Raw genomic sequence first — 26100 nt, 5'->3', positions numbered from 1 at the left:
TTAATTTTAGTAAAAAGACCAGTAGAGTGTAGAATAGAGAGAGTCCAATGTCCAGAAAGTAGTTAGGAGCACGTTTGAGGTGATTTGTAGTCGATAAATCTGACGGCAGTAACTTCAGACGAGATTAAAAATGATCAGCAGGTAACGGCAGTCTCCACTTGGTAGGAAGCGCTGTGACGTAAATCGAACGGGTCCTACAGCTGCGGTCCTAGAGCTGCGGTCGGTCCTACAGCTACGGTTACTCCGGTACTGCAGCTTCACCCTACTCGTCTGTTTGGGTAAATTGAGAACTTAGTGTAGGCTGTATAAATATTTGACTCAGAGTTAAGAGAACATTGACCAAAGCCTTGTTTCCACTGCAGGAAATTTGTCGGGGCCCGGGTCATTGGCATGCATCTCCATCAGGGCCGGTTTTAGCTATGGGCAATATGGGCCCAGGGCGCAATCTTTGTGAGGGCGCACGAGCGCTCTCCAAAAAAAAAAAAAAAAAAGACAAAACAAAACTCGCTGTCAAGTTAGTGGAGTGGTCGCTGGGGCGCCCCTATGTCACGTCAACTTGCTGCTGAGAGTCATAGGCCTACTACAGGTTGTGTGTGTGTCAGGAGAGGCGAGGGGGGCGTGGGGGATCAACTTGCGACTGCTGAGGTCTCACGTCGGATGCTCCGCCGGCCCAGAGGGCTCTCATGCGGGGAAAGAAAGGAGGGTTAAGCGCTAAACTCCTCGCCCTGAAGTTGGCTTCATTTTGGTAATGTTGCTATGGGATGCCCAGCAATATTCCTCTTCTTCCTCTTCAATGTCCGGTCTCTGGTAAACAACATGAATGAACTGCGACATGATCATGTGTTAAAAAGGACCCTGGACTGTCATGATGTTTCTAATGAGCAACGTCACGCTGTTTCCAAAACCACACCGACTTCAGCAGAGAAGTGAGTTTAGTTTAGCCTACAGATGGAACAGTGATGATATTTTGAATATAAAGTAATGACAGGAACATTACTTTATATTCAAAATATCATCATGTTGCTGGCCCTACACTCACAAACAAAAACTATTTTAAATTGTGTATTTTTTAGAGGTTCAGAGGCTGTAGTCAAGGGATGGTTTCGCCCAGGGCGTAAAACTAGCCACAAACGACAACTCCCCTGAACTTTTACTGAGGGTAAATGAGTCCCTGTGGCCCAAAAAAAACACCTGAGGTGGGGCTTGAGGTTTACTCAGAGCTGGTTGGATATGCTCAAAGTGAAATGTGACACAGACAGAAAGCACAAAAATTAGCAGCATTTTTAAAACCCAGCAAAAGAAGACGATTAGTAGAAAGCGTTTACACTGCTGGAAACAACAACAAGTAAAAGAAAAACTGTTGCACAATGATTACATTGCCCCAAGAGTTCAGTTGGTCCTACTCTGCAATGGAGACAAAACAGTCTAGATTGCCAAGTGAGAAGATGTCCCTGTAAAGTTCCCATCTACTAAATTTCTCCAGGAACTTTGCTAGTGTAAACAGAACTCCAGTTACTTAGCAGCAGGTTAGCCTACCAGGGCTTGCTGGGATGACCCCTCCCCATGGGCTGGACCTATTCTCCATAGGAAACTACAAAATGCTTCTTTCCACAGAGCTCAAGACTCTAGAAGGAAAGCTGTGTGGTTGAGACACCCTGGGATAATATTTATTGAAGTCATGGGAATATTAGATTTGCTCCTCCAGACTTCCAGTTCTGTCTCTCTGTTGGGGACTCTACTGATCCTGCTGCTGGTCTTCTTTGTTTTGACTTTCAGCTTCAGCTCCCAGGACGACAGGAAAGAACCTCCAGGGCCCAGACCACTTCCTCTGCTGGGGAACCTGCTGCAGCTGGACCATAAGGCACCTGACAAGACATTACTGAAGGTAAAGATGTTGTGACTATGAGTGTGCATGTGTGTTTATTTAGACAGGTAGTTCAGAGGTACTCATATACAGATCTACTCTAAGAATGGCTCCAAGAATGGCTAAGAACAAAACACTGGACTGTTCTAAAGTATGGCCTTCTATGAGCCCTGATTCAAATCCTGTTGAACACCTGTGGAAGGAGCTGGAACATGCAGTCTGGAGAAGGCAGACTTCAAACCTTAGACAGCTTGAGCAGTTTGCTCACGAGGAGCCGTCAAGTGAAGAAGTCTCATTGAGAGTTACAGAAATCACCAAATATTAAAGGTCATAGCTATAACTTTTTCATCAAAATGATTAATTTTCAAAAAAATAATACATCAACAGAACCCTAGAGGGGTGCATAATAAAACTAATTTTCAGATTTTTTTTTTATAGTTTAATTGTTTTATACATTTTGACAGGTCCAAAATATATAAATATTTACATCTGGTTACATCGGCATGAAATGATCTCTGTGCCAGCAACATTAGTACAATCCCTTTAAATTAAGATTAAGTTAAGGGTACCATCATTTTAGTCCAGGCCAGTTTCATTAGTTTGTTTTTTTTTAAATAATTTTGTTGGACCACAATTCAAAAGCAATGTCTGATTTTCGTTAATTAATTATTTATTACATTTGTATGTATTATTACTTATGTCAATTTCAAGTTATTTCTGTGACAATTGTGGGATTTTCTTTCCTTAGTAGAAGGGTACCAACAATTTTGTCCATGTCTCTATAACTACCTCACACAACACCAGGTCAGAAAATCTCAACTGTCCCTTTAAGAAAGCAAATTTAACGTGTGCTCCTGTTCATAGTTTGCCAAGAAATATGGATCCGTCTTCACCGTCTACATGGGTCCAAAGAAGGTGGTGGTCCTGGCAGGATACAGGACGGTGAAGGAGGCACTCGTCAACTACGCTGAAGAGTTTGGAGACAGAGATCCAATACGTATTATGCATGAAACTAATCAGGGGCATGGTAAGTAAAGAAAAAAAATCTTTATTTACCTCAGTGATGCACTTACAGCAATGCTGACAACCTTTACCCCTCAGTTGTACATTAAACACATTTTGTTTCCTCCTTCAACTCAGGTATCTCGTGGTCCAACGGGGATTCGTGGAGAGAAATGAGGCGTTTTGCTTTAACCAACCTCAAAGACTTTGGGATGGGTAAAAAGGCTTTTGAGGACAAAATCATTGAGGAGTGTAACTATCTGACCGAAGTGTTTAGGAAATGCAAAGGTGAATGATTTATGATGGTAATCAGCCATATGGACGACATTCTCTGTGACAAAAAGCACTGACTTGTTTTGCTGTTTCCCTTGTTGCAGGAAAAACTGTTGCAACAGCTCAACCAATCAACTATGCCGTCTCTAATATCATCTGCTCCATGGTCTATGGCAGCAGGTATGAATGTGATGATCCACAGTTTACATCTCACGTGAACCGAGTATGCAGGCACTTACAGCTTCTGTTCTCTCCTTCCATGCAGGTACAATAGGACATAAACCACTGAGAATGAATAGAGGTGTTTGTTTTTCACTCTCCTGTTGAAAATATCTGAATTTTTCTGTCTTTGCCAGATGTACAACCTGTTCCCATGGGTCTTTAGATGGATTGCAAGCAGGAAGGAATTCCATAATATAGATTCTCTCATTACGAAACGTAACTTGGAGCTGTTCCGACGTCTGGAAGACACCCTCAACCCACAGATGTGCAGAGGCCTCGTGGACGCCTTTCTGGTCCACAAGAAAAAACTGGAGGTTGGAAAAATCTCTGTGGTGATATTTTGGGTTTGAATCTGTGTCAATGTGTCTCCAGATGTACACAGCATTTTTTTGTTTTTGTTTTTCATGGCTCATTTAAACATAGGAAAATATTAGTTTTCTCAACAACCTGTTGTTGCTTTTAACTCTAGGGTCTTCACATATTTTAAATACCGGTTCAGTCCACTGCAGAAACAGTCAACTGTCATTAACCTGGAGGTCCTTTGTGTTCATTTTGTGTGATGATGTTGAGACAGTTAAATATCAATGAAGTAATGAGCCAGGGTAGCTAGTAAGGAATTACCTGTAAGTACCTGGTACACAGCCATGGGGCTCAGAGAGGATTAAATCCTGTCATGAGTCAAATAGGATTTACCAGAATTACCAGATGAACACAAGAAATATACCTTAAAGCTTTTACTTGGTTTTTAAGGAGCAGAAAGACAAACAGACAAGTCCAAATATCTACGAGGAGTGCCACCAGGCAGAGGTTCAAAAGTCGGACAGGCAAACAGGAGAAACCAAAGAACATACAAGGATCAGGCAGACTGGCAGGGAAAACAGACCGGTGTAGAATACTTAAAAGGCTTACGCAGGCCAACTGGGACCACAATCTGGCAAACAACAAGAGTGAAAAGACTAATATGAATGTTTGCCAGATTGGTGGCAGGTGTGACTGGCTGGTAGGCAGGTGATAGGTGGTCCTTCAGAGGTAGTAACAGGAAGTTTTTCCAACACCTTGTCAGGAAGGAATGGGGCTTAGAGGAGCTGGAAGCCCCAACAGAGTTCATGAGAAATCCCCACAATTCAAACCAGTACTTAATTGTATAGTGCTATTATGGTGCAGGACTTGAGGTTTATTAGACACTAAGTGGAAACAGCTGCTAACGCTTTATCACCTGCAGGAATCTGGGGTTGTCAACAGTCACTTCCACAATGAAAACCTGCTGAAATCAGTTACAAATCTTTTTTCTGCTGGCACCGAAACAACAGCAACCACACTGAAACAGGGACTTCTGCTGATGGCCAAGAACCCAAATATACAGGGTAAGGACCTTCAGACATCTGCAGCTTTCACACAGCAACAACAAAAACAATGTTTCACGAGAACAAAAAGAAGTTTTGATCTTCTAGCTCAGGTCCAGGAGGAGTTGAGCAGCGTCGTGGGAAGTTGTCAGGTGCAGGTTGAAGACCGGAAGAACCTGCCCTTCACCAACGCTGTCATACATGAGACACAGAGAGTTGCCAACATCGTTCCACAGGGGATTCCTCACAGAACCTCCAAAGACGTCACCTTCCAGGGCCACTTCATCAGAAAGGTTCAAACAGAGGCCTAGGCTGACTCGGCAAAAAAATAGATAATAATAATAATAATAATAATAATAATAATAATAATAATAATAATAATAATAATAATAAAGGTTAGGTTAAAGACCTAAGACAGCTGGGGACACACTACACAATTTTTTGCCCGATTTTACCCACGATTCGCAGTCGAGTCTAGTCTGCACCAGTCGGCACTAGTTGGAGACAGTCGGCCTGCTGAGTTGGCGCAGAAATCTGTTAGTGTGTGATGGGGTGCAGACTCAAATCGGCAAGTGTGTGAGGCGAACAGACATCGTCCGACTTCAGTCGCAGCAGTTCAAACATGTTTAATTTTTTTGAGCCGATTCTGGACGCAGTCGGGTCGTGTGTACTGGTTACCGACCCAACCACAAACACGCCACCCAAGGCCAATGAAAAAGAGGAGGGGGGACAATTGAAACAGCATATGAACTTAACGTTGACTCCTCCACAACTTGATCCAGACCCGTTTTTTTCTTTTTAATGGATTTCTCACAGAAGATAGCTGCGCAAACCGCAGCAGCAACGAGCCATATGCCGTCCATGTTTGTTTACACTGTAAAATGTGTTGACATGGTTGCCTAGCAGCCGCGTTCACGGGGGGAATCACTTCCGCTAATAAAGCGAGTCACAAGTTAACTCAACTAACTGTATCTGTGGAAATCACTACACACTACACTCTTAAAGATTTTTGTGAGAGTTTGGTGCGTTCAGGTGCCTTCAGTTGGTTTGACAAATCATGTAGTCGTGCTCCCTCATCTGGCGAAGTCATTAAGTGTGTGATCCCCAGTCGTCACAACAATCTGCTGAAGCCAGTCGGTTAGTGTGAACTCATAGTCTTTTCTAAATCGGCCACAACTGTGAAAATCGTGTGTCCCCAGCTTTACAGAGACAAATAAAGTGAACTAGTTAGGACTGTTGAATATGACGACCAGGGGATAATGTTTAGTCTGGTTCATTTAAACCTGGGCATCTTCTCTAATGACCCTTGAGTGCAGCTACTCTTCTTCTACTTTCAAATCATCTTCATGTCCCAAAAACAAAAGTGAAAGTGTCAAGTGTTTACCTGGTGTCTTGAACAATTAGTGAGCAGTTTGAGAGAATATCATATTGGACATGTGTGTCCTGTCTTGTCCACAGGGGACCACGGTGTTTCCTCTCCTGTCGTCCGTCCTGTTTGATGAGACTGAGTGGGAGAGACCTCACTCCTTCCATCCTGCTCACTTCCTGGACAAAGATGGAAAGTTTGTCAAGCGAGACGCCTTCCTACCTTTTTCTGCAGGTTTGGCAGCTTCAGCACTTGCTTCTGTTTTTCATGTCTGGTTTTCAGATGAGCTCCAGAGTTTCTTTTGTTCTGTTGCAGGTCGCAGAGCGTGTCCAGGAGAGAGTCTGGCTAGGATGGAGCTTTTCATCTTCTTCACCACCCTCCTGCAGCAGTTCCGTTTTTCTCTTCCACTTGGAGTTTCAGAAGATGAACTGGATGAAGTTAATTTGCGCCTCACCCTCAACCCTTTACCTCAAAAACTGTGAGCATACCCTGTGTGTAAGGGAAGATTAGAGAGTTTTAAAGTAGTTAAACAGTTTGTAAAAATGTTACATTCACTGATGTAATAAAGAAAATCTCTGTAGTTGGACGTGTAGGCTGGTCGTCCTATACCTGGAGAGCACAAACACCTTTTCTTGTAATTTTTTAAAAGTATATTTTTTGGCCTTTTTTGCCTTTATTTCATAGTTCAGTTGAGAGAGACAGGAAATGGGGAGGCAGAGAGAGGGGGAATAACTGCAGCGAGGTCTGTAGCCTTTGTATATCGGGCGCCTGCTCTACCCACTGCGCCCTGCTTTTCTTGTAATTTGAGATGAAAACGAAAAAATGTATGATTTGATGTCAATAATAAACATGTCAAACTTCTCTACCACAAATTGTGCTGTGTGGATTCGTGTCAGTGCTGTTTTCGGTCAAATGTTTGTGCAAAGTTTCTGTTTTAGCAAAGAAAGAGATGAACAATGATCCTTACATAACACACACATGCACACTTTATACTGTAAATATTATGCACAGCAGTGAAGAGCTGTCTGTGTGACCCAGGTTCTATTAAACATTAACCTGATGTTTCTTCTGTGGGGCCAGGTTTCAACACTTTGTCCCTCCCCCTCCCTTATCTCTCCCATTAGATAGATTAAGCCTTTTCTTCACCTGAATCCAGGACACTCTGAGCTTCTGGACACTTTGTTAAGACTATGGGGATATTAGATCTGTTTCTGCAGACGTCCAGTTCTGTCTCTCTGTTGGGGACTCTACTGATCCTGCTGCTGCTCTACTTTGTTTCAACCTTCAGCTTCAGCTCCCAGGACCAAAGGAAGGAGCCTCCAGGTCCCAGACCACTTCCTCTGCTGGGGAACCTGCTGCAGCTGGACCTGAAGAGACCCTACAATACATTACTGAAGGTAAATTATGTGACTGTTTTTGTTGTAGAAACTTGCGATAGGTAAAAGTGCTTCTTCCAGGTGTGTGCCAATTGTCGGGAGAATTTGACTCTTAACACACCACACCACAGGAGAATCTCATAAAATAATCTTAAGAGCCTGGGATAATCGGGCGATCTTTGTCCTTGGTCGTGATTATCCAGATTATCTTTGTGTGTGTGGTAGGCTTAAGAGAACATGAACTGTATATCCTCCCTCTATATAATATTGTAGTGAATAGGCTATATGCTAGGGCTCGTTTTGTCCCTGCAGCCATCATACATCTTAATAAGAGTTGATATCCTGATGATGGTTGAGGTGTGGTGGTGATGTTGATGATGATGATGATGATGATGATGATGATGATGATGATGATGATGATAACTATATGTTGTTGTTGATGATGATGATGATGATGATGATGATGATGATGATGATGATGATTTGTTGTTGTGTGCCACTTATGCACCTATGCTGGGCACTTTGAGGTTAGCCACTTTACATGCACTTTATGAGGCAGCATAGAATGATGATGGGTATAATGATAGTGTAGGTATTTTTACTGTTTCTTATTTATTGTATTGTTTTTGTATGAATGTCTCTCACTGCGAGCCAAATGTACCTGCGGGTACAAATAAAGCAATCTAATCTAATCTAATCTAATCTAATCTTATGCACAGCTCCACTACTTCCTGAACTTTAGCCAGCTCCTTTATTTCCTGTATTACATTATTGGACAAACTGATTAATCCAGGTGTGTCTGATGACCTCACAACAATGGTTCAGACACACCTGGATTAATCAGTTTGTCCAATAATGTAAGACAGGAAATAAAGGAGCTGGCTTAAGATCAGGAAGTAGTGGAGCTGTGCATGAAGCCAATTATGTCAGTGTTTTGTTGTTGTAGGTACAAATATTATAAGTATGAATTTAAAAAAGGAGTATTTATGATAACGGGTCAGTCATTATGATATAAATGTACACAAGAACATGTACGTATGTAATATATGCTGTTGTTTTTAGTTTTCAAAGAAATATGGATCAGTGTTCACCATCTACATGGGCCCGCAGAAGGTGGTGGTCTTGGCAGGATACAGGACGGTGAAGGAGGCACTCGTCAACTACGCTGAAGAGTTTGGAGAAAGAGATGCAATGCTCATTATGCAAGAAGTCAGTCAAGGACACGGTAAGACAAGAAGGAACAAGACCTTCTCCATGCACTGTTTCCACAATGACGCCTCCATAGTCGACTAAGGTCTTTCTGATGGAAAACATCTGGTAGGAAATGTTAAATATTCACTGATATATATAGAGACAGTGCAATTATGTCAGGGTGAGAGTCAGTCAAGGACATGGTTCTGTTTTAAATATTTTGTATTTACCTCTTTATAATCACATATTTATTTGAAATGCTTCGTCTCAGGGGTTTTATGGTCCAATGGGGATTCATGGAAAGAAATGAGACGCTTTGCTTTGACCAACCTGAGAGATTATGGGATGGGTAAAAAGGCCTGTGAGGACAAAATCTCTGAGGAGGCTCACTACCTCACTGAGGTGGTGAAGAAATTCAAAGGTGCTGGTTTCATTTTTCATTCACACCACCTGCATGATCAGCAACATCTCAGGTTTAAAAACATGTTTCATGATTCTCAATTGTTGTTGTTGTTTGATGGTTGCAGGAGAAGCCTTTGATGCGACCCAACCAGTGAACTGTGCAGTCTCTAACATCATCTGCTCCATGGTCTATGGCAGCAGGTTTGAATATGATGATCCTGAATTTACATCCATGGTGGATCGAGTAAATAAAATTGGTCAACTTATTGGCTCCCCATCAATACAGGTTTATGAATCCAACACATTCAGCAACTGCTGAAACTGCATAGAACTGAATTCAAGGTTCTGGATCTGGTTAATCTTATACTACATTATATTTTGACAGGTGTACAACTTGTTCCCGTGGCTGGGGAGATGGATCGCTAACAAACAGAAATTCTACAAACTGCACATAGCCAGTAAGAAAATGAACTTGGAGCTGCTCAGACGTCTGACTGAGACCCTCAATCCAGAGATGTGCAGAGGTTTTATAGACGCCTTCCTGGTTAGGAAGCAACGTCTGGAGGTTGGTAATCAGCTGCCTTCACTATCGCTGATTATTTACATGTCGATGTTTAAGACTTGAGTAGGACTGAACAATCATCTGTTGTTTTGTCCTCAGCAGAGAAAGAGGTAACACCTCCCTGTGTGTTGTTATCTGAGCTTCTCTGGTCTTTGTTCCACCTGTGTGTGCACGTTAGTGAATGTGAGCTCCTCCCTCTTAAATTATTGGGTCTCCACATGTTTATAATGGTACAATGAAAACCTACACTCAAGGTGGCACAATGAAGTACAGAGAGTTCCAAACAGACTTTAACTGCACCAGATTCCTGCTCCAAGCTGTTCATGGAGCCAGATCCTGCACAATAGCCCTTCACACCTGTCATGTTCTTATCATGTTCTACTTAATAACCAGTCGATCACTGACGCCATGTTGACATAAAGATTTTCTTGATTTTTCTCCATATGTGCAGAACTCTGAGATCACCAACAGTCACTTCCATAATGAAAACCTTTTGGTAACAGTTATTCATCTGTTTGCTGCCGGCACTGAAACAACATCAACTACAATCAGATGGGGACTTCTCCTAATGGCGAAATATCCCAAAATCCAAGGTAAGGAGTTGCAGATGTGCAGAAATTCACATCATAAGAGGCATCATAAACAGATCCTATCTCTCTCAGACCAGGTCCAGCAGGAGATCAGCAGTGTGATAGGAAGTCGTCAGGTGCAGGTTGAAGACAGGAAGAACCTGCCCTTCACTGACGCTGTCATCCACGAGACTCAGAGACTGGCCAACATCGTTCCCATGGCCCTGCCTCACAAAACCAGTCAGGACGTCACCTTCCAGGGTCACTTCATCAAGAAGGTCAGACTGAACAGAGCTCCTGATGCGGAGGATAGAAGCCGACACATAGGATGATACACAATAACTACAAATGTCAAAAACAATTGGTGAATGAAGTGATAGCTGCACAAAATTGCACTGAAATCCATAAATAGTTGTCAGGTTATATATTCAGAAACGTGAACATATTGTTTAACATGCTTTGAATGTATATCAAATTTTATTTTTTGTTACTCCTCAATATATCTGTAGCCTATATTTGGCTGAGAAAAAGCTTTTCAAACTGCTTCATGTCTAAAGGGAACCACAGTGTATCCTCTGCTGACGTCGGTCCTGTACGATGAGAACGAGTGGGAGAGACCTCGTTCCTTCCATCCGGCTCACTTCCTGGACAAAGATGGAAAGTTCATGAAAAGAGATGCTTTCATACCTTTTTCTGCAGGTTAGTGAGCTTTAGCACTTCTTCTCATTGCCCTCCACTTAGTCACAGATGATGCGTAAACATTTTCCTTCCCTGCCTCTCCTGCAGGTCGTAGAGTCTGTCTTGGAGAGAGTCTGGCCAGGATGGAGCTCTTCCTCTTCTTCATCACCCTCCTGCAGCAGTTCCGCTTCACTCCTCCACCTGGAGTTTCAGAGGATGACCTGGATCTGACTCCATCTGTGGGCATCACTCACAGCCCTTCACCTCATAAACTCTGTGCTGTCCCCCGTATGTGAGGAGCAGAAGGGCTTGATAACGAAAAACCACATTATTATACACTATACAACACGCTCATATTACCATATCTGTCATACTGTGTAGAGATTTGGGGAAACACCTATAAAACTAACTTCCAACCAATCCAAAGGGTAGGCATCTATAAGCTAGATAGCTTCAGCCTACACCTTTTCGATCTATTTATGAACTAGTTCAACAAATGATGGTATTATGGAAGGTTGACTGACTGTAATTGATGCTCAACTGTAAATAATTTTGTGTAAAAGATTGAATAAACTACTACTACTACTACTACTACTGTAAAGTAAAGCAATCTCATATGTTCCATACCAATACACCTGTCCAACCAATAAAAGCTTTATTTGACACCAAAGAGGCCGGTGGTCATTCTGATATAGAATTAAATGAACTGAGATCAAGTGCGAGTTGGATTGCACCAAACTTTGTGTAGAGCTGGTGCACAGACTAGGGGGAAAATGCTCAATCCTGGGGCAGACTGAAGGTGAAGGTGGACTGAGCTTCTTGAGGATGTCACTGGATTCTGTAGATGGTGAGCAGCAGGAGTTTGGTGGCATGGAGCTTCAAAACTGCTCCTCAGAAACCTGAAGGTTTTACATCTGTGAGCATGCCTTCTGTACTGCACCTGTATGAGAGATCTAAATGCTTCTATAACTGTTGTTGCAACACAGGCCCTCGGGAGCCACTCACACAATTTTGTTGGTTTCCCCCCCCAGAGGAATATTGTTATGAGGAAACGCTGCAGGTTTTCCCAGCAGCGTGTTGTTATGCATATTCTGCATATCCCCCTCACCTTCTCATCATGGTTTTTAATTCTCTGACGGAGGAACCTGTGGCCTCAGCACTAAGAAAAGATCTGCTCCGAGCAGCTCCAGGATGAAACTTCCCATGATGTCAGCACATCTCCAACCTGCTGCCTCAGTGTTTCCTGTGTTTGTCCGCCTGTGGTGTAGGCACAATAATTGTATGTGTGGCAAGGTGAAGAGGGCCCGGGCGGGCTTCAAACCCCAGACTCCCGGGTTACAGTCATGCCTGCTAACCACTAGCCAAGTAGCCAGGGCGCATGATCAATTGGAGGCATAGTGACAGGAACCTCAACTGTCACATATGTTAAATTTTACATTTCAAGTTTTTAATGGAGTGCATATCCAACACACAGCGACAATCAGGCACAGAAATCCAGTGCATCCTACAGAACACTGTCTGAAGGGCCTAGTGCCATTTCACTGAACTTGTTGCTGTTTTACTTCCTGATACTTATGAGTCAGCACTTGTGTGTTACGTTGTGGTTTTGGAGGGTGAGGAAAGAGACAATTTCAGGTTCCCTTGTATTGTGTCCTTACACTTCCTGCAGCTGTGATCATTGTGGATGGCTCTAAAACTGGCACACAGTGTAACTCCCATGACATCAACCATGTGCTATTCCCCATGTCTGGAGGTCAACTTTCTGCTGTTGGACCTGGACATGGTTGGAGAGCTCTTGTCCGAAGCATTAAACTGATCCTTGATCTGTTGTTGACCAGTTTTACTGCCGTATCATTCTGGTCTCTAGACTTTGTCACCAGTTTCTCACCCATTTGCTTTGGTGTCAGTGGTTCCAATTATCCTGGTAGAATATGACTCTGATAAAAGTACAGGTTGTTCAGTCAGTTTACTTTAGATACAATATTCCAAAGTTCAATCATCTGTTTCTCCACTGTTTGTTTACAGATACTAGAACAACCTGCTGATTGACCTGTCAATGAACCAACACAGCATCCACAACAACAACTTTAACTTAAGGTAAAATGTATTAGCTAACATTAGCTAGATGCTGCTACACATGATGCTAAATAGGCTACTGACAATTCACAAGCCACTGAATCTGAAACAAGATGATTTCTGCTTCACTTGGCGGTGCCCTTTTTTTTTTTGTAATCTTGGGCTCATTCTCAGTAGTCGAGTTGTAAAAAAAATTCAGGGGGGATGGTCAATTTTTTTCACCTTAAAAAAAAAGGAGGGGGGGGGGGGGGGGTAGTACCAACTCAGCTGGGCTTTACTTGATTAGCCATCTTTCTAAAGCACTGTAGGGGGGTCTGGGGGCACTCCCCCAGAAATTTTTTTGGATTTTTAACACATAAATAAGGCATTCTGGTGTACTCCGAGGAGAAAATAAAGGGAAAAGACAACATTGCTTCAGATTAAAAAAAGAAAAAAATTAAAAGCCCATTTAGTAGGCCTACTGACTAAGGTTCCTTTCATTGTAATGACAAGAATAGCTAAAGTGTATGAAAGTGAACTCAGAACTGGTCTAGTGTGGAGCTGTGGCTGGAGAGCAAAAACTAAAGTCATTTGTTAAATCTTGGCCTGGTCCTGGTTTCCTCTGCTTCACCATGGACCTCTTTCAGGCCACACTGTCTTCTTCCACCACATCTGCCCTATTCTCATCTCTATCAGATATTAAATATGAAGGGAGGCTCCCACATGAGCTTTACATTTGTCCTGGGATCTTCAGCCAACTATGGTGATAGAGTAGCCTATATTAGCCTACCCTTAGCAGGTAGCACACACGCGTGTGCACACACACACCTGTTGCTGTGCTGTCTCTCTCTGTTCCTCTGCTCTCTGGACTGGGCCGCCTGCCTGGCTGTTCTTTTGGGCTCATAATAAGTGAACATGGACGGCAATCCGACCGGACGCACTGGCTGGTGCCGAGGGGGGGGGGCGGACCACTCCTCGCACTCATAGACGTTAGAAAAATGTAAACACACTAACACACACACTTGCAGCACCACGCCGGACCGGGCCGGTCCACTGACCCACCGGCCCACTCCCGATGGGCGGTCTGCCCCTGCTGGTGCGAGTCACCACGATTGCAGAAACTTCTCCCCCTTTCCGTTTAACAAAGCGCCCATTCTGATGATGTTAACCAATAAAACACGGAGGAGGATTCTCGCTTCTACAACACTTCTCTCTGATTGGTCGTGGCGTCGTGCCTGTGTTGCATTCACTGTGACCGGGAAATTACAAAACTACCTTCTCAGTTAATGTGCGCTTCTGTTTAACTCCGTCTGAGAAAACATCCTGGACCTGGGCTATGTAAGAAATGTTCGGGGCTAAGAGCCGGGAAGCCCAGGCCAGGCGACAGCCTGAATATAATTATAGTTATGTCCAACATTTAATGTAAAAAGGGGATGGAGAGGGGGGATGGCATTTTTACAGGGGGGATGATTTTGATCGTTTTTATTTCAGGGGGGATGCCATCCCCCCCCATCCCCCCTCAACTCGACTACTGCTCATTCTCAGTGTTGTTTCCTTTTATTACCAATGTCCAATGTGTCAACCACGCCCGGGCCCTCTTCACCTTACCACATTCTGGGCTTTCTTTCGCTCAAAAGAAAGCCAAGAGCTGAAACGCGTTTTGACATTGCTGTGTCAATGGGGGAACATAGGACCCTATTTTTGAAAAAGGGTCTTATGTTCCCCGTTTTTCCCAAAAAGGGTCCTATGTTCCCCAGTCGCAATACATACTGGGGAACATAGGACCCCTTTTCTAAAAAAGGGTCCCATGTTCCCCGCTGTTGCCGGAGAACATGGGACCAGGCAAATTATTATTTTGGTTCCTCATTAGTTCATCAGTAACTACTGTAATGTTTGTGTACCTTACACAAAAAGGGTAACTACTGATTCAGTAATGATTCAGTACTCATTACCTAGTCATTTTGATGTCTCACTTTACCTTAAGGTACACAAAAAGGGTAACTAATGATTAAGTAATAGTTAGTTCCTCAGTAATTTGATTAGGAGTTACTGAAGAACTCGCCATTAACTAATATTGAGTTTGTTTCATAGTAAATAACTACTCTAACTTTTGTGCACCTCAAACAATTTTACTGTGAACCACGGTGTGATCAGTATACAGTACTTTACACACAGCCCCATGATACATTCATTTAGCCTACCAAACATGTGACAAACTATCATATTTATTTCGAAGGCAACATGGATGGTCATATTAATATGTATGTGGTCTGAAATTAATGAATAAAATCTTCTCAAGAATCCTGCTGTCTGTGATTTTTTTAAGGAACTACTAATGTAAAGATGAAGATGAAGAAACGAAAAACCACTCATTATGTGTAACTTTAGGTCATAAAGGTTAACTACTGGACAGGTTATTGAGTAATGATTCTGTACTGATGAAGTAACGAGTTCACTAATCATCAAGTTGTGATTATCTTTCTATGAAATTTGATCATGAGTTAATGAAGAACTGATCATTAATAGTTCCTCATTAGTTCCTCAGTAACTACTCCTCTGAAACTTGATCAGGGGTTCCTGAAGAACTGACCATTAACTAATAGTTAATTAATCAGTTGTTCCTCAGTAACTACTCTAATTTTGTGTACCTTAGTTCCTCAGTAACTACTGTAATTTTGTGTATCTCAATTCCTCACTAACTACTCATTAGTTCCTCATTAGTTCTTCATTAGTTCCTCATTAACTACTCTAATTTTGTGTACCTTATTGTAAAGTGTTACCAAAGCGGGCAACATAGGGCCCTTTTTCTAAAAAAGGGTATGATATGAACATAGGGATGATCCCTGTCAAACGTCTCTACCACAAATTGTGCTGTGTGGATTCATGTCAGTGCTGTTCTCAGTCAAATATTTGTGCAAAGTTTATGTTTTAGCAAAGAAAGAGATTAATTCATATCAGATGATCCTTACATGACACAGACGCTTTATACTGCAAGAGCAGCTGTCTACTGAGTGACCCAGGTTCTATTAAACATTAACCTGACATGTTTCTTCTGTGGGGCCAGGTTTCAACACTTTGTCCCTCCCCCTCCCTCATCTCTCCCATTAGATTAAGCTTTTTCTTCACTTGAATCCAGGACACTCTGAACTTCTGGACACTTTGTTAAGACTATGGGGATAATAGATCTGTTTCTGCAGACGTCCAGTTCTGTCTCTCTGTTGGGGACTCTACTGATCCTGCTGCTGCTCTACTTTGTTTCAACCTTCAGCTTCAGCTCCCAGGACCAAAGGAAGGAGCCTCCAGGTCCCAGACCACTTCCTCTGCTGGGGAACCTGCTGCAGCTGGACCTGAAGAGACCCTACAATACATTACTGAAGGTAAATTATGTGACCGGGTGATTTTCTTTTACTGTAGAAACTTGCGATAGGCAAAAGTGCTTCTTCCAGGTGTGTGAGTGTGGTTCAGGTATTTCTCAGGCTGTGATGACATAAATCTCAGTAACATTGCCGGGACCCTTCTTCCCTATGGAGACACAGAGTTCCCATTAAGAACTTTTGAATTGGACACATGTTTTATCATAGGAATAAGTTGGGTCTAGGTAAAGTTTGGGATTAGGCAAGAAGTAGTTGTTACAACCCTGGTTTACAGGTTGGAACAAAGGAGAGAGGGCACACAGAGCACACTGAGGATGTTTAACCATTAATTTAAGTAAATAAACCCAAAACGAAAATCATGTGTACTATGTGTGGTGCATCAAATGTAGTGTGTGTGTGGGTGCGAGTGGTGTGTGTGTGTGCTTGTGTGTGAATGTATGTATGTATGACTGAGGCTGCCTTTTATCAAGTGAAATCACACCCTGAGGTGTGGTCTGCTTAGGATGGCCGACTGCCTCCAGCTTCCCCTGGAACGGAGCTGAAACGAGAACCAGACAGATAAACAGGGCCAGCACGTAGTCAAGAGTTGGTTTAACCTTTAGCCTTGGTTTAAACTAGAGAAAAAAAAATGTTGCGCCACCTAGCCCTCTCTCCCAGTCATGGTGGCGTCAGTGGCATTTCAGCCTCCGGTCTGGTCCACTGAGCTACCGCTACGACTCGGAGAAAAAATGAGATCGCTGTGTTTTGAATTTGACTGCAGTAACCGTTTTTGGCCACATTCTTACATATGGCACCTTTAAGGACTGAAAATTCTGGAATCATTGCATCATTGCAAATATTGTTTTGATGGACTATAAGATTTGTTTTGTTTCGAAATCTGATCTAGCCCTGTGTATTTTGAATCTTTCTGATGTACTTTGTTGATTGTAGCCATGGACACGTTAGCTATGTTATGCTATAGACTGATTCGGCGACGTCACCGGAAATCGAACGGCCGCCATTACTGCGGTGACAACTCACAGTCAGGCAGCTGTTGGCTCTGTGCGCGAAGCGGGCATTTGAATGCAAGTGGACCTTTTCTCTTCCCTTTCTCTTCTGCGAACATGTCCAGGAAGGCTGGGAGGACATGTGCCGTCCTCGACTGCTCTAATATCAGCAAAACACAGCCCCTTACTTCAGGAGGAGTGTCCGTGTTTAGACCGTAACGTTACGTACAGCGTGTCAGCAGCAGCAGCAGCAGCAGCAGCAGCCGCAGCCGCCAGCGATGCAGTCACAGCTGACCTGTACAACCTGGCTACCCTCCCTTCTCACCGTTACCTTCACATCGTGTGGACAGTCTGTGAATGTCTCACTGATCCCTTCAATATGATGTGATCATGGTCGTCTAAAAGCCGGTGTAAAATATGTCCGACCCATCCGGAGCTCAGGTAATTTTGACCATAAATCAGAGACCTGTAATTGACGTTTTTTCTGATCATCAGAGGCCAGCTGGTCAATAAAATATTCTTGAATATCTAAAACAAAGCAAAAGTTGTTGTTGTTTTTATAATCTTATTCATGTAGCCTGTCCACATGATTAAATATCCCGCTGCTGGCTTGCTAACGTCAGCATGCATAACGTACCGGTATGTTATATCGTTTATGATACAGTCTCTTATCTCCCTGTTACTCTAATCTTTCCTGCTAATCGCTCAAACAAATGATTAATTACTAAATTAATATCGGTATTCATGTAAGATACCTTAATCAGTTACTGGGGGGCACTAAACATCACAAATGCAGCCTATTTATGATGCTGTCATAGAGAATCAGTTTACTATGACTGACACATGTCACCGCAGCAATGGCGCCGCCGCAAGATGGCGGCATACACAAAACGTTCTCCGAATTCGTCTATAGCTGTGTCTCAATTCAGGGGCTGCATCCTTCGAAGGGTGCATTTGATGGCCGATTACATCAGCGCTGCGCGAAGGCTGTCCCAATTCGTCTAAATTCGAAGGCTCCTCCAAATGCAGCCTGCAAATGCGTCCTCCTTTCCCCTGCATTCGGAGGATGCACCGCTACTATCCTTCGCGGCCTCCCGTATCCCAAGGTGCTTTGCGCACTGTTGTTGTTATTAGCAACCTAGCCGCTAGCTATCGAACAGAGCAGCTCTGTGCTGTAGCCACGGTAACCCGGCTCTGCGGCCGGCTTAGAGGCGCGGTCGCCCGCTGAGCCGAGCCGGGCTCTGCTGTCCGCACAGGTGAGGAGTGGAGGCAAAGCATCTGACTCAAATAATAATAAAGCTATGAAAACATATCACTCTGCTCTTTATTCTCTATTCACTTAATAGCCTAGCCCCCTGGCTGCAGTTCAATTGTTTGTTTATCAGTATATTAATGATAACTGCCTGTGTATTTATTCTACTTATTAAAAAAAAAAAAAAGTGAGGAGCGGAGAAGCGGAAGAGCCGTTGCAGGCGCCACTTTCAAATGTTAAACGTTACGCTGTTGTTTACGTTAGGCCGTTGTTTACATTCGGATGCAATCAGGAAATGCTCCGAAGGCTAGACCTTATTTACCGACGGTTGATGCGGCCGACGGAGGAGCCTCCGAAGCCGTTGCCTCCGGAGACCGCGTAGGCTGGGTCCTCCGAAGGCTGCAGCCCCTGAATTGAGACACAGCTTATGTGTTCTTCAGTCAGCTCACTTCTTTATTGGCTTCATTCAATTTCACGTCACAATCCGCTGAGTCAGTGACTCAGGATTTTGATCCAAACGGTCATGTTTAATATTTACGATCGTTGGCACCGACCGTTTTACAAACCGATTGTCGGGAGAATTTGACTCGTAACACATCACACCACAGGAGAATCTCATAAAATAATCTTAAGAGCCTGAGATAATCGGGCGATTTTTGTCCTTGGTCGGAAGGGGGAAAATCGGGGCTAAATCAACCAGATTATCTTTATGTGTGTGGTAGGCTTAAGAGAACATGCACTGTATATCCTCTGTCTATGTAATATTGTAGTGAATTATGTCAATGTTTTGTTGTTGTTGTTGTCGCTGTACGTACAAATATAAAGTATGAATTTAAAAAAGGAGTAGTTATGATCAAGGGTCAGTCATTATGATATAAATGTACACAAGAACATATATGTAATATGCTGTTGTTTTTAGTTTTCAAAGAAATATGGATCAGTGTTCACCATCTACATGGGCCCTAAGAAGGTGGTGGTCCTGGCAGGATACAAGACGGTGAAAGAGGCACTCGTCAACCACGGTGAAGAGTTTGGAGAAAGAGATGCAATGCTCATTATGCAAGAAGTCAGTCAAGGACACGGTAAGACAAGAAGGAACAAGACCTTCTCCATGCACTGTTTCCACAATGATACCTGTTATCCATAGTCGACTAAGGTCTTTCAGATGGAAAACACCTGGTAGGAATGTTTTCCATCTGAGAGACAGGGTAATGTTGCCGGGGTGAGAGTCAGTCAAGGACATGGTTCTGTTTAGTAAATATTTAGTATTTACCTCTTTATAATCACATATTTATTTGAAATGCTTCATCTCAGGGGTTTTATGGTCCAATGGGGATTCATGGAAAGAAATGAGACGCTTTGCTTTGACCAACCTGAGAGATTATGGGATGGGTAAAAAGGCCTGTGAGGACAAAATCTCTGAGGAAACTCACTACCTCACTGAGGTGGTGAAGAAATTCAAAGGTACTGGTTTAATTTTTCATTCACACCACCTGCACGATCAGCAACATCTCAGATCAGTTGTTGTTGTTTGATGGTTGCAGGAGAAGCCTTTGATGCGACCCAACCAGTGAATTGTGCAGTCTCTAACATCATCTGCTCCATGGTCTATGGCAGCAGGTTTGAGTATGATGATCCTGAATTTACATCCATGGTGGATCGAGCAAACAAATATGGTCTACTTATGGGCTCCCCATCAATTCAGGTTTATGAATCCAACACGTTCAGCAACTGCTGAAACTGCATAGAACTGAATTCAAGGTTCTGGATCTGGTTAATCTTATACTACATTATATTTTGACAGGTGTACAACTTGTTCCCGTGGCTGGGGAGATGGATCGCTAACAGACAGAAATTCTACAAACTGTACGAAGCCAATAAGAAAATGAACTTGGAGCTGCTCAGACGTCTGACTGAGACCCTCAATCCAGAGATGTGCAGAGGTTTTATAGACGCCTTCCTGGTTAGGAAGCAACGTCTGGAGGTTGGTAATCAGCTGCCTTCACTATGGTGCTCATGTTAGTCAATCATTTCCAATGACAGTGTGATCTCTGATTTTTACATGTCGATGTTTAAGACTTGAGTAGGACTGAACAATCATCTATTGTTTTGTCCTCAGCAGAGAAAGAGGTAACACCTCCCTGTGTGTTGTAATCTGAGCTTCTCTGGTCTTTGTTCCACCTGTGTGTGCATGTTAGTGAATGTGAGCTCCTCCCTCTTAAATTATTGGGTCTCCACATGTTTATATGGTACAATGAAAACCTACACTCAAGATGGCACAATGAAGTACAGAGAGTTCCAAACAGACTTTAACTGCACCAGATTCCTGCTCCAAGCTGTTCATGAAGCCAGATCCTGCACAACACAGCTTTGTTATTGCATTCTAACCACCAGTTGATCACTGACACCATGTTTTACATAAAGATTTTCTTGATTTTTCTCCATATGTGCAGAACTCTGAGATCACCAACAGTCACTTCCATAATGAAAACCTTTTGATAACAGTTCTTCATTTGTTTGCTGCCGGCACTGAAACAACATCAACTACAATCAGATGGGGACTTCTCCTAATGGCGAAATATCCCAAAATACAAGGTAAGGAGCTGCAGATGTGCAGAAATTCACATCACAAGCTGCATCTTGAAAGGTTCCCCCTCTCTCAGACCAGGTCCAGCAGGAGATCAGCAGTGTGATAGGAAGTCGTCAGGTGCAGGTTGAAGACAGGAAGAACCTGCCCTTCACTGACGCTGTCATCCACGAGACTCAGAGAGTGGCCAACATCATCCCTTTTTCACTGCCTCACAAAACCAGTCAGGACGTCACCTTCCAGGGTCACTTCATCAAGAAGGTCAGACTGAACAGAGCTCCTGATGTGAAGGATAGAAGCCGACACATAGGATGATACACAATAACTACAAATGTCAAAAACAATTGGTGAATCTGTATATTTGGCTGAGAAAAGCTTCTCAAACAAAAGTTTTATGTCCACAGGGAACCACGGTGTATCCTCTGCTGATGTCAGTCCTGTACGATGAGAACGAGTGGGAGAGACCTCGCTCCTTCCATCCGGCTCACTTCCTGGACAAAGATGGAAAGTTCATGAAAAGAGATGCTTTCATACCTTTTTCTGCAGGTTAGTGAGCTTTAGTACTTCTTCTTATTGCCCACAACTTAGTCACAGATGATGCGTAATCATTTTCCTTCCCTGCCTCTCCTGCAGGTCGTAGAGTCTGTCTTGGAGAGAGTCTGGCCAGGATGGAGCTCTTCCTCTTCTTCACCACCCTCCTGCAGCAGTTCCGCTTCACTCCTCCACCTGGAGTTTCAGAGGATGACCTGGATCTGACTCCATCTGTGGGCATCACTCTGAGCCCTTCATCTCATAAACTCTGTGCTGTCCCCCGTATGTGAGGAGCAGAAGGGCTTGATAACGAAAAACCACATTAGTTTAAGCGTAGTGAAAATATTCAGAACCACTAATCTACTGTAAAGTTAGTAAAACGCGATGCAAAATGACAATGTTATATTTGGATGTAATTTGCTGATAATAAACAATACTTGGCTTCAGCCTTACAATCTCATATGTTCCATATCAATACACCTGTCCAACCAATAAAACATTTATTTGACACCAATGAGGCCGGTGGTCATTCTGATATAGAATTAAATGAACTGAGATCAAATGCAGAGTTGCATTGCACCCAACTTTGTGTAGAGCTGGTGCACAGACTAGGGGAAAAATGCTCAATCCCGGGGCAGACTGAAGGTGAAGGTGGACTGAAATTCTTGGATGGATCTTCAGCATGGAGCTTCAAAGCTGCTCCTCAGAATCCTGAGGGTTTTACATCTGTGAGCATGTCTTCTGTACTGCACCTGTATGAGAGATCTAAATGCTTCTATAACTGTTGTTGCAACACTGGCCCTCGGGAGCCACCCACCCCCCCCAGAGGAATACTGTTATGAGGAAACACTGCATGTATGAATGTGTGTGCACAGTTTGATTCACCCTCAGATCCAGTTTTAGCAGCTGTAGCATAATAAACATAATTCTGATCCTGTTGAATGCACCTCGCCCTTTGCTAAAACAAACACTTCATGTATCTTGGACTGAAAACAGCACCGACATGAATCCACACAGCTCAATGTGAAAATGCAATTTGTGGTAGAAAAGTTTGACATGTTTATTGTTGACATGAAAATCATACATCTTTCCTTTTCATCTCAAATTACGAGAAAACGTGTTCATGCTCTCCGGCGATAGGATAAGCAGCCAAAGAGACATGTCCAACAATTTAACAGAGATTTTCTTGATTACATCAGTGAATGGAACATTTTCACAGTTTTTGATGTAAAGGGTCGAGGGTGAGGCATAAATTTACTTTATCCAGTTCATCCTCTGAAACTCCAGGTGGAAGAGAAAGACGGAACTGCTGCAGGAGGGTGCTAAAGAAGATGAAAAGCTCCATCCTGGCCAAACTCTCTCCTGGACACGCTCTACGACCTGCAACAGGACAAAAGAAACTCTGGAGCTCATCTGAAAACCAGACATGAAAAACAGAAGCAATTGTTGAAGCTGCCAAACCTGCAGAAAAAGGTAGGAAGGCGTCTCGCTTGACAAACTTTCCGTCTTTGTCCAGGAAGTGAGCAGGATGGAAGGAGTGAGGTCTCTCCCACTCAGTCTCATCAAACAGGACGGACGACAGGAGAGGAAACACCGGGGTCCCCTGTGGACAAGACAGGACAAACATGTCAAAACATGACAAACATGACAAACATGACAAACATCCTCAAACTGCTCACTAATGTTTTAATATGACAAGACACCAGGTTTTGGGGACATGAAGATGATATAAAAGCAGGAGAACAGTAGCTGCACTCAAGAGTCATTAGAGAAGATGCCCAGGTTTACATGAACCAGGCTAAACATTATCCCCTGGTCGTCATATTCAACAGAGTTCTAAGTTCAACTTTATTTGTCTCTGTAGGACAAGTGTTTCAGATCTTTAACCAAAACTTTAAGGTTTATTTCTTTTTTCAGAGTCAGCCTTGGCCTCTGTTTGAACCTTTCTGATGAAGTGACCCTGGAAGGTGACGTCTTTGGAGGTTTTGTGAGGAAGTCCCTGTGGAGCAATGTTGGCCAGTCTCTGTGTCTCATGTATGACAGCGTTGGTGAAGGGCAGGTTCTTCCGGTCTTCAACCTGCACCTGACGACTTCCCACGACGCTGCTCAACTCCTCCTGGACCTGAGCTAGAAGATCAAAACTTCTTTTTGTTCTCATGAAACATTGTTTTTGTTGTTATTGTGTGAAAGCTGCAGATGTCTGAAGGTCCTTACCCTGTATATTTGGGTTCTTGGCCATCAGCAGAAGTCCCAGTTTCAGTGTGGTTGTTGTTGTCTCGGTGCCGGCAGAAAAAAGATTTGTAACTGATTTCAGCAGGTTTTCATTGTGGAAGTGACTGTTGACAACCCCAGATTCCTGCAGGTGATAAAGCGTTAGCAGCTGTTTAAACAAATGTTTGTCCTCTTTTTCTTTAAGTTCTGCATTGCAATAGCACTACACGAGAAATAACTAGTTTGAATTGTGGGTATTTAATCCTCACTGAGCTGTACCAGGTACTCGCAGGTAATTCCTTCCCCCTAACTACCTTGGCTCAGTACTTCAATTATTTCAACATCAACACACAAAATGAACAGAAAGAGCCTCCACGTTAGTGACAGCTGTTTCTGTACTGGGCTCAACCAGCATTAAAAACATGTGAATATGCTTAAATTAAAAGCAATAATGGATTGTTATAGACACCAAACCATCCATCAGCTCTGTAAACCAAAACATCATCACAGAGATTTTTCCAACCTCCATTTTTTTCTTGTGGACGAGAAAGGCGTCCACGAAGCCTCTGCACATCTGTGGGTTGAGGGTGTCTTCCAGATTTCGGAACAGCTCCAAGTTGCGTTTCATAATGAGAGAATCTATATTATGGAATTCCTTCCTGTCTGCGATCCATCTAAAGACCCATGGGAACATGTTGTACATCTGGCAAAGACAGAAAAAACTCATATATTTTCTTCTTCACTTCTATTCATTCTCAGTGCTTTATGTCCTATTGTACCTGAATGGAAGAAGAGACCATAAGTTGTAATCGCCTGGATGCTTGGGTCACTTGAGATGTAAACTCTGGATCATCATATTCATACCTGCTGCCATAGACCATGGAGCAGACGATATTAGAGACGGCATAGTTGATTGGTTGAGCTGTTGCAACAGTTTTTCCTGCAACAAGGGAAACAGCAAAACAAGTCAATGATTGATGTCAGAAAGATTGTCGTCCATATGGCTGATTACATCATAAATCATTCACCTTTGCATTTCCTAAACACTTCGGTCAGATAGTTACACTCCTCTATGATTTTGTCCTCACAAGCCTTTTTACCCATCCCAAAGTCTTTGAGGTTGGTCAAAGCAAATCGCCTCATTTCTCTCCACGAATCCCCGTTGGACCAGATGATACCTGAGTTGAAGGAGGAAAAACCAAAGTTGTCTATACAACTGAGGGGTAAAGGTCGTCAGCATTGCTGTGAGTGCATCACTGAGGTAAATAAAGATTTTTTTTTCTTTACTTACCATGTCCCTGATTAGATTCATGCATAATACGTGTTTGCTCTCTGTCTCCAAACTCTTCAGCGTAGTTGACGAGTGCCTCCTTCACCGTCCTGTATCCTGCCAGGACCACCACCTTCTTTGGACCCATGTAGACGGTGAACACGGATCCATATTTCTTGGCAAACTATGAACAGGAGCACACATTAAATTTACTTTCTTAAAGGGACAGTTGAGTTGAGTTGAGTTTTCTACCTACTCTACCTTACACACTACTTAAAATAAACACACATGCACACACACAACATCTTTACCTTCAGTAATGTCTTGTAAGGTGCCTTATGGTCCAGCTGCAGCAGGTTCCCCACCAGAGGAAGTGGTCTGGGCCCTGGAGGTTCTTTCCTGTCGTCCTGGGAGCTGAAGCTTAAATTCAAAACATAGAGCAGCAGCAGGATCAGTAGAGTCCCAAACAGAGAGACAGAACTGGAAGTCTGGAGGAGTGGATCCAATATTCCCATGATTTTCATAAATATTGTCTTGAGGGTATTAGTGTCTTGACCACGCAGGTCTCTTTCTAGCGTCTTGAGCCCTGTGGGTGTTTTTGTGAACAGAGATGCCTTTTGTGGTTTCGTATAGGCACAGCCCAAGGGGAGGGACAATCTAAGCAAGCCCTGGTAACCTGCTGCTTAGTAACTAGGTCAATGTTCTCTGAACTCTGAGCCAACGTTTTACAACATACACAGACTCCTGTGCACCACATTTTTGGTATAATTCCACACAAGTACAAAAAGCCCACAAGTGCTGAGACCAGTTGAAATCATCTCCATGCAACATGGGGAGATGATGCAGCTCACAGTTGTACAGAAAAAAACGTAACGATAATTATAGCATCATGTGTAGCAGAATCAAGCCAATGTTAGTGTGACAGTTGACGGTTCTTGTCACTATGCCTCCAATTGATCATGTGCCCTGGCTACTTGGCCAAGGGG

At 43.2% G+C, this 26100-nt stretch overlaps 4 protein-coding genes across 4 annotated transcripts; 3 read left to right on the top strand and 1 right to left on the bottom strand.

Annotated features, from left to right (window-relative positions):
- Positions 1-1614: 1614 nt before the first annotated feature.
- On the top strand, positions 1615-6608 carry LOC146961103 (cytochrome P450 2K1-like). Its single transcript, XM_085771213.1, has 9 exons — positions 1615-1885; positions 2729-2891; positions 3005-3154; positions 3244-3404; positions 3496-3675; positions 4584-4725; positions 4813-4997; positions 6163-6304; positions 6386-6608. The coding sequence occupies exons 1-9, from the start codon at positions 1679-1681 to the stop codon at positions 6550-6552; spliced, it is 1497 nt and encodes a 498-aa protein (XP_085627339.1). The 5' UTR covers positions 1615-1678; the 3' UTR covers positions 6553-6608.
- Positions 6609-7242: 634 nt separating this feature from the next.
- Positions 7243-11178, top strand: LOC146961102 (cytochrome P450 2K4-like). The gene is made up of 9 exons (XM_085771209.1): positions 7243-7467; positions 8509-8671; positions 8909-9058; positions 9165-9325; positions 9425-9604; positions 10053-10194; positions 10264-10448; positions 10728-10869; positions 10957-11178. The coding sequence occupies exons 1-9, from the start codon at positions 7261-7263 to the stop codon at positions 11142-11144; spliced, it is 1518 nt and encodes a 505-aa protein (XP_085627335.1). The 5' UTR covers positions 7243-7260; the 3' UTR covers positions 11145-11178.
- A 4837-nt stretch (positions 11179-16015) lies between these two features.
- LOC146961101 (cytochrome P450 2K1-like) lies at positions 16016-22147 on the top strand. Its single transcript, XM_085771207.1, has 9 exons — positions 16016-16280; positions 19435-19597; positions 19830-19979; positions 20060-20220; positions 20320-20499; positions 20969-21110; positions 21179-21363; positions 21507-21648; positions 21736-22147. The coding sequence occupies exons 1-9, from the start codon at positions 16074-16076 to the stop codon at positions 21921-21923; spliced, it is 1518 nt and encodes a 505-aa protein (XP_085627333.1). The 5' UTR covers positions 16016-16073; the 3' UTR covers positions 21924-22147.
- Positions 22148-22272: 125 nt separating this feature from the next.
- On the bottom strand, positions 22273-25704 carry LOC146961100 (cytochrome P450 2K1-like). Its single transcript, XM_085771214.1, has 9 exons — positions 25426-25704; positions 25136-25298; positions 24873-25022; positions 24624-24784; positions 24368-24547; positions 23848-23989; positions 23576-23760; positions 23095-23236; positions 22273-23013 (listed from the first exon to the last, which is right to left on the bottom strand). The coding sequence occupies exons 1-9, from the start codon at positions 25636-25638 to the stop codon at positions 22847-22849; spliced, it is 1503 nt and encodes a 500-aa protein (XP_085627340.1). The 5' UTR covers positions 25639-25704; the 3' UTR covers positions 22273-22846.
- Between the last annotated feature and the right edge of the window lie 396 nt (positions 25705-26100).

Source organism: Trachurus japonicus, chromosome 24 (assembly GCF_045865225.1).
Source record: "Trachurus japonicus isolate A0001 chromosome 24, Traja_1.0".
NCBI classification, from domain to species: Eukaryota; Metazoa; Chordata; class Actinopteri; order Carangiformes; family Carangidae; genus Trachurus; species Trachurus japonicus.
Note: the sequence above shows the minus strand (reverse complement) of the source record. Positions and strands in the feature narration are given on the sequence as shown.